Genomic DNA, 12,576 nt, shown 5'->3' on the forward strand with positions numbered 1-12,576 from the left:
TGAATTTTACTTTCATCTTTGGAGTAGTGTTGATATAATAGTTCCAAAACTGTTTCATATACATTACAGAATAAAGCATACAAATAAATATATTAATGCTGCTAGAACAAAGGTTCAAAATGTGAGAGCATGGAAATGCAAATGATACAAATATGGAGTGACAGAGGGAGGGGAAGAACCCTGTGGTATTTGAATTGAATTGGAAGTATTAGTATAAGTTCATTAGTTTTAAAAATATGTATAGATCAATAAATATAAATATTGATTTAGATAGGTATAGATATATCCTAGCTACGTCAACTGAAAGGACTGGAAGCAATGACACCCCTAATAGCAATGAACACACTACTACCCAGATCCTGTTACTCTAAATACCATTCTCCAATCAATGGAACTGGGGATCCCTGGAGAAATGGCTGGTTCCAGGTCTTGGGCACATCATCTTGTGCCAGAAAGCAAAGCAGTAATAAGAGATTGATGCAAATATGTTAAAAGGATACAAGAGCTGGCTTGAAGGGGTCTCACACTAGCCAAATTTGGGGCATGTTGAGTATCATAAAATAATGACCATAATAGAAAACAGCACATTGAATAGAATAAATGAATCCATTAATCTGTGGTCAGATTCAACGCAGAGAGAGAGAATGAGAGGGTGAAAGAGAAGAGGGGCCGAAGACTCTTACAGAAAGAAAAATGCCATACTGAAAATGAGTAAGAATCAACAGCATTTAAAAATCACCATTTTTCAACCATCAGTAGAGTCATTGTTTCCAGCAAAGATAATCAATCAATAGTCAAACCAACGGATGAAATCTTGTTGAAGAATACTCACAATATAGTATAAAGTATCAGCCCACAAAAAAAAAAAGTATCAGCCCACAAGTTCCTTTACAACGGATAACTCTGGTGGATCCACTTCAATCAAGGGATCCAACTTATAGCATCACCAGTAATGGGACAAATTGACATAATGGGACTCTCAATGCCATACAAGAGGTGGAGATAACTAGGCGGTATTCTTTCCAAAAATGGTAAAGAGTCTAACAGTAAAGAATCAATAAGAAAACCCAGATAATGGGATGTTCTAAGTAACTCGCATGAATTCTTCAAAAATGTTTATGTCATGAAAGACAAGAAAAAGTGGGGGACTCCTCAAGATTAAGGGAAACTAAACAGATGAGAGAGATGTGTCAACTAAAGTAAATGTATAATTCTGTATTGGATCTGTGATTTTATATAAAAGACATTACTGGGACAAAAGGGGACATTTTAATATCAACCTTTTCATTAGGTAACGTATAAAGTTGAATTTCCTGGTACAAAAATGGCATTATGGTTATCTAGAAGAATGCCTTTGTTCCTAGGGAAGTTTACTTAAAATATAGCCCTCCATAAAGGAAGGCCTGGGTCTAAGCAGCTTTTAACTGCCACAGGGTAGACATTCAATAAATATCTGTTGTAAGAATGAGTAAATGATAAATATATTGCAAATATTCTCTTCTATATTGAGGAAGAGATATTCATCTATTTTACTGATAATAGCAAGTTTGGGGAGGGGGTCATAATGGTGAATGATGGCCAAGATTATAGAATAATAATGTATAAAATAACTTTGGGAAATTATAAATAAGTTAAAATAGCGTTAAATTGTTCACTAGAGAAAAGAAACAAAAACTGGCTACCCGACCATGTTGGACAATGTTCTGGCTCTGCAAATCACTCAATAGAAAATGACAAATCCCCCCCACCCCTGCTTTTTTATTTGTTTATTTTTTGGGATTTCTGTTCATCACCTGTAAAATCCCCCCACCCCTGCTTTTTTATTTATTTATTTTTTTGGATTTCTGTTCATCACCTGTAAAATAAAGACAGTAGAGTGGTTCTCTATGTTCTCTCTCTTAATGCTAAAATTCAATGGAAGGAAGTTAATGCTCTGAGTAGAACGACATAGTATCTATAAAAGGCACTGGTTTTAAATTCAGCACTCTTAATTTCAGCATTGCTAGACATACATTTAGAAATAGTACCACAGAGTCTTTAGGTTATGAAGATACGCCAGCATTTTAAGAACATTTATGTTTGCATTGAATTACGGTATAGATACGGTGCCCACAAACTCATTTGCTATAACTTGCCCCACTACAATCACAGTTCTCTTTTTCTATAACCTCTAGACCACATAAATATGTACATTTTTTATTTTAGAATATGATTATGCACTATTCTGTGATTTTCTTGTTTTCACTGAACATCAAATCTTAGGCAATCTTATATAAGTCTTCCTTATTCTTTTTAATAGCTGAGTAATAGGAGTATACCATAATTTATTTATACATTCATCCAATTCATGAATATTTGGGTTGTAAATATTCCGGTTTGTAAGTGATATTACAATCATAGCTTTGCATGTATTTTTTTCTGTACTTCAGAATGTATTTAGGGTAGCTTGGAGGATTAGAGCTGCTGATTAAAAAGCATACATGTGATACATTTTATATTTGATATATAATGGCAAATTGCCTTCCAGAAAAGCTTTGTCAATTTACAATCTTAGTAAGAGTGCCTATTCCCCTGGTTCTTTGCCATCAGTGAATGTTATTGATCTTTTTAATATTTGCCAATCTGATGATTGTAAAAAGAATGTCTTCTTTCTTGATTAGAGTATCAAATCAAATTCTTAAGAAGTTCAGGTGCCTTTTCACATGATCAGCAGCTATTTATGTAGCATTCTTTCTTGAATACATAAAATATGATAATGTATGTAAATATATTCTACATAAAACAAAGCTACATGTGATATGTGTATGTGTATATATGGATAAAAATGCATTTAAAAAACACCAGAAAATATTAAGAGTAGTTACCCAGGGGAGTATAATGACTGAGGATGGACCAAGCTAAGGGGGAAATTTCATGTTTAGCTTGGATTTTTTACCATGAGAATAATGTGTTACTTATATTTATTTTATTTTATTTATTTAATTTTATTTATTTATTTATTATTTTTAGTTTTGAGATTGAGTCTCGCTCAGTCACCCAGGCTGGAGTGCAGTGGTGCGATCTTGGCTCACTGCCACCTTCGCCTCCCGGGTTCAAGCAATTTTCCCACCTCAGCCTCCCGAGTAGCTGGGATTACAGACACCTGCCATAATGCCTGGCTGGTTTTTGTAGTTTTGTAGAGATGGGATTTTGCCATGTTGGCCAAGCTGTTCTTGAACTCCTGACCTCAAGCAGTGTGCCCGCCTTGGCCTCCCAAAGTTCTGGGATTACAGGCGTGAGTCACCATGCCCAGCCTTATTTATTTTAATGATACAAGGATTGCTAAATAGGAATCATAAAAATAAATGAAATTTTATATGGCTGGCTATATCCTCCTTTTTTGTTTGTTTGCTTCTTCTCCTACTTCTGGAAAATAACTCAGCTGCTTTATTTCTTGTACCAACTCCAGTTGTTTCTCCACTGCCTTGAAGAATTTTGTAAGGTCCAGTCTTAAACAGTCTATTCTCTCCTACAGATATCTCCTCTCATGGCCTCTCTCCTCCAGAATCCATGTTGCAATTCTCTCACACTCAGTTGTCTCTATAGCCTGCCTGGGACTTCTATTTGACTTTAAACAAATAATGGCATTGTGCTAATCAGAGCATCTATGATGAAAGCAACCAAAGGAACATATAGGAAGCTATGAGAAGAGAAAACAGGGTCATATTAGGGCACTAATCCCGCCTGCATGGTAAGAAAAGGCTTTCCTAAGGCAGTGGTATTTACACACATTGAGTAGGAGTTAGCCAGGAAATTGTTGGAGATGGGAGAGAAATATTCCAAACTGAGGCACCAGCATCTCGTAGGCCCTAAAACAGGAGTAAGTAAAATATGATCAGCATGACTGGAACGCTTTGGATAATGGTCCAGGTCAGATAATTTTGTGATGGACTCGTTGGAACCATAAATCCAGACTAAACACCTGTGTGTGTGTTGGGAGTTGAGAGGATGGGAGTTGCACCAGAAGGAAGAAGGAAAGATTCCCCTGAAAGGAATAGATCTTCCCATTCTTTACAGTCCTAGGAAGGGAACATGGAAATATAGGTCTTAGACTAGAGTGAAGAGAAATAATTTCTGCTATCTCTGGGGCCAAGAATCAGTTTGGCCTCTGGGTTCTAAGACATGGGCAGTCTGATGTGTTTATAGTGGGACTGAGGAGCTGAGAGCAGCTCCTTGGCCACAAATATATGTCGAGAAGTGAGGAAGCAAAACAAGTTAGTATGAAGTCATGAGAAAGGGTTGGAAGCAGCATTGTCCAATGGAACTTTCTGCAATGATGAAAATGTTCTATATTCTTTGCAGCCAGTATAGTAGCCACTAGCCACATGTGGCTACTGAGTGCTTGAAATGGCGGGTGCTTGTGAGGAACTGAACTTTATTTTATGAAATTCTTATTTTATTTAAATAACCAAATGTAGCACATATTGAAGAGTACATGTCTGTAGCAAAACTAGTGTGATAATTTGGCCTTGGATCTATTGAGAAAATTAGAGAAAGGTGTATGCATGTACACATGGGAAGTGAAGCAGTAGAGGAACATAATGTCTCTGGTAATGCCTCGACAGAGATGTCAGTGCCTAGAGAATCAGGATTTCATAATAGCCACATCCATAGAATGTCGGTGAGACATGATGAAAGGAGAAAAGACCCCAAGGCACTTTTTCCTGCACAAGTATGAGGCAGAGCCTTGGGAAATGATCAGAAATCACTAACGGACAGTTTAGAGGATTCCTATTTCTAGCAATAGAGTGAGGGTGTCTTGTGTCATCATTAATATGTTATACTTGGCAAAATGTGACAAATTGAAGCCAAAATGCCACAAATAATGGTTCTTTCATTCTTTTATTCATTTTTCTTGTTTAACTCTCAGGAAAATTTCAAAAGTAGCAGTGCCCTTAGTTCACAAGTCTGGCTAAACTGATGCACTACACATGAACAGCAATAGACATCTTTGCTTTCTTTCTCCCTCCCTCCTCTGTAACAAGTTTTCTTGGTTGTCTTCACTTCTCCAGTTTTGGCCAACGCTCAAGGTTAAACCACTTGTTTACTAAAAGCACTCTTCATCACACACTGATCCAGATTAATTTTTATAAGTGCCTGTTGTAAAAGTTCACAGAGAGTTTGAAAAGGCAGGAAACTGTTAGAACTTGTCACAAAATTCAGCACAAAGGCAGCAGGATTCGGGAAGGCAAATTTTTCATTTGTAGTGAGATACAACTTCACTTCCTTGAGTTTTGGTGATGACACCATTTGCTATCATTATTCATGAATTTTAACAAATCAGATAAAACTACCACAGAATTCCTCTGCCATTTCTAATTGTGCCAACTACAGTGGTATTGGATTTGTCTTCATGCTATCACCTTAATGTTTTCTGCTGCCATTAAAAATAGGTATTTTGATTGCACTAAGAGCAATGGGCGAGAAATGCTACGACCTGCTGTCTTTGGTCAGCAGATGATGAATTGGCTGAGGCTGCAGAATGCACTTTTTACTATATACAGGTGAGACTAAGCTTCACCTGTTTACCTTCTCACAAGTCTCCATTGAGATGCCTTTAGAAAGAAAAAAATATTTTTTAAAAAAGCAATTGGTTATTATTTCCTTTTCATTCTTCCACCCTTTCTCTACATTGATTTCATTGTAGCAGTTGTTGATTATTTGCTGATTATGCATTAGCTCCAAGTTAGCAGAGCACAGGGCCTGTGCACTATTAATTTAACATGGATTTTGTTTAGGAAATCTTTATCCTGTTAGATTCATGTTCCTTAGAGCAACATGCCAAAGGAAGGTTATCTTGTGGCCAGTGGAAGTCATGCCATATATGGACTCCAAAGTTGACGATCTGCCTCTGAGTTCTGGCTCTGCCCATGGGGGAATTCAATTGAATATTTTTAGTCCTTCATCTCCTTATTTGTAAATGGGAAGTAAAAATGTATGCCGTGCCTACGTTTCAGGCTGGTAAAGGATCAAATAACATGATGCCAACATAAGTGCCTTATAAAATCTTACTATACTTGAAAGGTATTAAATTTTTATTCATCATTTTTACCTACACTGATTTCCAGAAAGAATTTTAGTTCAGTTACAACAGAAGATACATAGGCAATAGGACTATTAAAACAAAGATAAAAGAACAAGAATTATATAATAAAAAGAGCAGATAATTGTCCCAGAAAACCTAAGTTAAGCATAGTTGTAACAGTTGAACACTAAATTTAGCTTTGAACTTCCTGGCAGCTAAGACAGAACACAAAATACAATTAGACACAAAGGTCTCCATAATTTACAAACTGAAGCATGCTGGTTCATTAGGAGAGAAGGAAATTTTCTAAAATTTCTAAGAGGATCATGGGTGAGATCATTATGTGGGCACACAGCTGTCCCTACTTGCCATACGACTTGAAGTAACTTGAAGTTACATGTAGCCATATGACTGAGTGCTAGCCAATGGGATGTGAGCTGGACCACAAAAAACATTCCCCAGTGCTCCCCACTGCTACTAGCTGATGCATGGCTTGTGCAGAAGGCAGAAGGTGGGGACAGCCTGAGATCTGAATCCCTGCTTGCAACTGCTTACCCATTAGAAATACCTGCTTTTTACTTTATGTGAACAGGAAATAGTACCTCTGTCATGTTGCAGATATTATATATTTTACACAGTTTGCATACACTATAAAAAAGATTTTCTAATTCTCAACATTGTTGGATAGCATAATACCCAACTTTACACCTTAACAGTTTTATCTAAGAAAAAATTTTAAATGAACTTTATGGACCATTTCATTTTATCAGAGATAAGAACATCTAAAGTTTCTGGGGAAAGGGAATGAAACAAAAATGAGTAATTTTATTTATGTGTTTGGGATGGTGGTGCCTGGGTAGAAAGGAAAGAAGGAAGATACAAGAACAGTTTTGGAGTATGAGACACGTCTAGGAAGACCTGTTCATTTGGGTACCTTAGTAGTGAAGGTACAATGGGCAATGAGAAGGCCTAGAGAATGATGGGTCCTCCATAAATTTGGAGGAAGCTTGACAGTTTAGAAAGCAGGATGAGTTAAAAAAAAAGGTAAGAAAAGGCCCATTCTGACTTTCTATATTCCTGTAGAGCCTAGCTTGCCTGGCAGGACATCAACATCCTCAGCTTTGTCTTGAAGCAAACAAGCACAGTTCATAGACCCTGCTGTAGAATGCTTTCTAAAATCCCCAAGATACTGTTCAGGTGTTTTGGCAATTTTATAAAGATAATCAAGGAGGCCGGGCACGGTGGCTCACGCTTGTAATCCCAGCACTTTGGGAGGCCGAGGCGGGCGGATCACGAGGTCAGGAGATCGAGACCACGGTGAAACCCCGTCTCTACTAAAAATACAAAAAATTAGCCGGGCGTGGTGGCGGCCGCCTGTGGTCCCAGCTACTCGGAGAGGCTGAGGCAGGAGAATGGCGTGAACCCGGGAGGCGGAGCTTGCAGTGAGCCGAGATTGCGCCACTGCACTCCAGCCTGGGCGACACAGAGAGACTCCGTCTCAAAAAAAAAAAAAAAAAAAAAAAAAACAAGATAATCAAGGATGAGAATATCAAAATTCTTTAAATGTAATTGTATTACCCATTAAGCACAATTCTAGAACTTGCAGAATTGACTACTGAACTTCTCCGGTCTTTTGAGATTCAGTTTGAATAAGTGCATTGTGTTTAGATCTCATTCACCTCCAAGACAAATTTGTTTTAAGAATTCTCACCGAACAGTCTCTGGGGCAGTCTTGCTAGGATTTTTACTGTGCCTTTCTTACACTAAACTATTTGGCCCTTCCTACTTTAAGGATAAATACCTCACATTTTACATGTGGCTTAGGAGGTTTCACTTCTAGTTATAGTTAAAGCTAAAGATTTAGCAGGGCTTGAGCAAATGATAGCATGGAGCTGACAGGGTAAGGCCAGCCCCCAGCTCTCAGCTTACAACCAGGCCAGAACAGATGTGCCAGGAGAAGATATAGACACAGTTGCTGATAAAGGCAGTTCAGGACCTAACCTGCAGAGCCCAGAAGCACAGGGCAAACTATGGTCTCAGACCAAACAGGCAGCAATTAATCTAGGATCAAGGTCTAATGTTAAACCATCGTTGACATACAGAGATCAACAATGGAGAATGTAAGAAAAGAAATACTCAGACACCTACATAGCCAGACTCTCAGGAGAAGCTCAATAAATATCAGACCCCCTGGCTTTCCCAAAATTCCATTTTCCTTAGACCAAAATTTTTACTTCTCACCACTCCTATAAAATCAGCAAACCACAGCTACTCTTCCTCAAACAATAGTTGGCTTTTGGAATTTCAAAGAAAATGTAAAATATAGTTGACATCAAAATAATATGAGCATCCAGAGACCATGTCATTTCTCTAAGTATTGTAAGTGCTACAGGGAAGTTTGAGTAACAACCATTTTACGATTCTATGAATAATGCAAGTTTCTCTCCCTTCAGGCTGATATATGGCTTTTTTGACACCATCACTTAAAGGAAAATGAAATCCACAAGTTACTTTTCTGTCCTTCTACCCAGGTAACTTTTTGTTCCAAAGAAAAGAATCAAGACATCAATTAGAATTTTTGCCTGCTAAGAAAATATGAAATGAGAGATAGAACAATTACGCTTTTGACTCTTCTATGTGAATTTATGTCTTTGCAGCTCTTACCACTTCCTTCCACAACTAATAGGAATGAAGACGCATAGCAGCAAGTGTCATTTGAAGTTTAATTTCCTTTAAGAAAAGTATGAATTAGAATCAAGGCACTGTCAGAGGTCACATGGTTTAACTTCTACTTACTAAATGAGATAATTAGCACAATTATCTAATGTTAATTGAACACTTAATCTCTGTGGCATGCACTTTTTAAAGTGCTTTCCAGATAGTACCTCCTTTAATCGTCATGAAAACTCTGTTATCCTCGTGTTAGAAATAAAGGAAACTGAGCCCAGAGAGATTAAGTATTTGCACAGAGTCACACTGTAAGTGGCAAAGCTGGGATTTAAGCTCAGGAAATCTGACTCCTAGATCTGAAACACTGCATGATTCTGATCCATTTGTACCACTGCACAATGAACAAAAGCACTACTTGCTTTATTCCTAAATGTTACTACTACGATCAATATGGTATGTGATATTTTATTTGGAAATGCATGTAAAACATTTACTGCATAATTCAAAGACCCAACTTCCTATTTTTTCACTTAAGAATTGCCACTGCTGTTTAAGGAGACGGACTTCACCTAATATCTGACAACTCTTCAGCCCCAAACAAGCAATCTGTGTAAGAAAAAAAATGAAGATATAAAGGAATCTGGTGCCAGAATCTTGACATTTCTAAGAGCATATCCTTAGTAATTAGACCAGAAATCACTGCCTTTAAAGTTCGAAGTTGCAGGAATGCTGTTGAGGGCATTTTGTCCTTTTACAGCAATCTATACCTGTGGCCTCTGGGCCTAAAACTCATGACAGATGGACTGGATACCATTAAAATCATCTAGTGCATCATTCTTCTTGAGGTGGCCATGCTGTGTTTGGAAATCATGGTGGCTCAAAGGTCTAACTTTTAGTACTGGCTGCACATTTGCCATGGGATTATTCCATTCTCTGGCTGTTGAGTCTGCTAAAATGGATGAACTTCATTTTGTTTTTTTTTTTTTTTGAAGGTACACCTGCGAAGCTCAATTTCTTTTTTAGAAAAACTGTCTATGTTCATACAAGCTCTGAATTACCTTCTCTTCTCCCCTTTGGTCCATGAGTTCCTGCTTTTCCAACTGGTAATGTAAAAATAAGTGGTCTGGCCTTTGAAATGTTTAACATAAAATAAAATTAAATTAAAACTTGAGGCTGAATTTTCCAGTTTCACTTGGGTTCACTCAAGACTAATCTGTAGTTTGGAAAGAACACCCACCTCTAACCTTCTGAAGCAGTTTCACCAACACATCAACTTTATAATGTAGCCTCTCCTAATAGGCCCTAGCATTCAAATTCTTTGTGTTCTTAGCACCGGAACAAAACTGCCACATTTCTGTTCACTACAGAGTCAAAGCTGTCATAATCCGCTGTTATGTTTTACTGAATGTCCTCAAGCTGTCAAAATGTTTGCTATGTCTATCAAAATATGCCAAATTTACTTGGGGCACTGAGCGTGAGCAGCAGCAGTGAAATATTTCAGACAAATGAGGTTGGGTGAATAGCAAATATATGAAGGTTAAAATGAGAGAAGTGTAGGACAGAGCATGTCTTGCTACTAAATATGATAAGTTCTATTATAAAGAAAAGGTTGATACTATTGGGACATTAATTTATCAGTACAGGTGGAACCCAACTTGTTATATTCTTTTGTGGATATCTAAAGATAAAAATGTGTGCCTATTACAGGCCAATATATTGTGAGCTTTTATTATATTTTATTAATTTCCAGGTGGTATTCCAAAATATTTTCTATTTCAAATTAGTATGGATACTTCAAGCACCCACGGACAATCTTCAGAAGGCCCTACGGCCGGGCGCGGTGGCTCACGCTTGTAATCCCAGCACTTTGGGAGGCCGAGGCGGGATGATCACGAGATCAGGAGATCGAGACCATGGTGAAACCCCGTCTCTACTAAAAATACAAAAAAATTAGCCGGGCGTGGTGGCGGGCGCCTGTAGTCCCAGCTACTCGGAGAGGCTGAGGCAGGAGAATGGCGTGAACCCGGGAGGTGGAGCTTGCAGTGAGGCGAGATTGTGTCACTGCACTCCAGCCTGGGCGACAGAGCGAGACTCCGTCTCAAAAAAAAAAAACAAAAACAAAAACAAAAGAAGGCCCTAGATCATATTTTAGTAAACATAATATAGTAGAAATGTTGGAGGCTCATGACTACCTAAATTCTACATCATGGAAGAGCACTTCTTTCTACCCATATTTGAAACTAAAAATCACTTTGATGTATGCTATTCATTATGCAAAGCTGCAGAATTCAAAATTAATTGACTAAGAGAGCAAGAAGAAAATTATTCATTTATAGTTAAATTTGTATGGCTTATTTTTTATGTAGAGTTAAAATGAAAAATTCTAATTTTGTTTTTATTGGCATTGTTCCAGGATTTACAAAATGAGTGGGAGACTTGTCCCTCATAAGGGATCTTGGGACAACAAAGTGCCAAAATCAGCTTAGAAAAGGAGCTGTGCCACTTAGGGTGAGTGAGACAGGAGGACATTTTTGCAAACTGGGTACACATATTTGCATTTCCTGAGTTCTATGTCCATATTAAATGCAAGAACAATTATTTCTGGAGGTCACCTTAGAGATCTGGCTTTCTTCACTCACAACCATAATTTTTTGTTTCCCCAAAATATGTTGATCTCTAAGAAAAAAATTTTTTCCAAGAATAAATAGTTCTTTCTTGATAGTAATGAAATTCAGTGAAGCAATTTCAAACTAAAGAATATTATTTGGCCCAAAGAACTGAGGGGCAAAGCTACCAAGCACATTGTATTAAATCCATGCCTAACCAATTATTTTTCATTCTCTGCTATAACCATTAAGTGTATTTTTTTTTAATGCTTAAAGAAAAATATCTCTGTGTTTCATTCTAGGCTCCTTCATGAACAACTCAAACTATCTGGTCAATAAGCTTCACACTTACCTCAAAGGCCTTCTGTATTTTTACAAAGTCACCCACGCTGAGTTGGTTTTCAAGCAGGCCTGTACCATAGTCTTCAAATGCAGTTACACCTTCTGTTCTCTCAGGGCTCTTTGGCCCAAGCTGTGACCCTGTGTTTAACTCAAGTGCAGCTTTCTGGCAACTCATAATGGCTTCACCTTTTCTCAGTTGCCTTCAACTATTTCTATAAGGATGGATCTTTTTTTTCCTTCAACAGGTGCCTTTGAAAAGAAACTCAACTTAGCAATAGAATTCCAAAGTGAAAGTACAAACCTTTCAAGGCATACAATCAGGAGGCAAAATGTTCAAGCTGAGGTAGGAAATAGCCCTCAACCCTCTCACTTATTTGATTCTAGAGTTTATTTTCAAAATTTACAGTTGAATGGTTTTAAAATGGTATTTTTACCCCTTCCTTAAACTCTGTTTAACCTGGCTTGATTAAAAATGTGTAAAGCTTTCCCCACATTTATAGTAACTGACACAGAAAACAACTTCCAATCCTCATTTTAAATGCATTAGAAAAGCACCTTCCCAAAAATATCTTTCACTAACCTTGCTTCCATTAACATGTTGTAGTTTTCAACTCCACTTTCTTGTCTGGAAGAGTTAGATGACAAAGCTGCAGAGTTGCCCTAGGAATGAAGTACTTGACTCTGAAGGCCACCTTCCCAGCAATGTGGAGTTGTTTGTTTCATCTGTTCTGATCCTTTTGTATGTTTCCTGGCAACCAACACAAAGCCAACTAAAACTTTCCCTTTCACTTTCCCCTCTCCAATTGAAAGTTTAAATATATAATGTAAATGTTGAAATGGTTTTTTTTAAATAAAAGGACAGTTCATTCCACTCATTTTTTATTAAACGACATC

The 12,576-nt window shown here is 37.5% G+C and overlaps 1 protein-coding gene across 2 annotated transcripts in view; it reads right to left on the reverse strand.

The window, feature by feature from the left end:
• WDR49 (WD repeat domain 49) overlaps positions 1-12,371 on the reverse strand; it is a 174,344-nt gene extending 161,973 nt beyond the window's left edge. For both annotated transcript variants that reach the window (XM_030822787.1, XM_030822786.1), the window contains exons 1-2: positions 12,263-12,371; positions 11,693-11,931 (exon numbers count right to left, since the gene is read on the reverse strand). In XM_030822787.1, coding sequence (XP_030678647.1) covers positions 11,693-11,857 — 165 coding nt within the window. In that variant the 5' untranslated portion in view covers positions 11,858-11,931; positions 12,263-12,371. The remainder of the gene's footprint in view (positions 1-11,692; positions 11,932-12,262) is intronic.
• Between the last annotated feature and the right edge of the window lie 205 nt (positions 12,372-12,576).

The sequence above is a fragment of the Nomascus leucogenys genome, chromosome 11 (assembly GCF_006542625.1).
Source record: "Nomascus leucogenys isolate Asia chromosome 11, Asia_NLE_v1, whole genome shotgun sequence".
NCBI lineage: Eukaryota > Metazoa > Chordata > Mammalia > Primates > Hylobatidae > Nomascus > Nomascus leucogenys.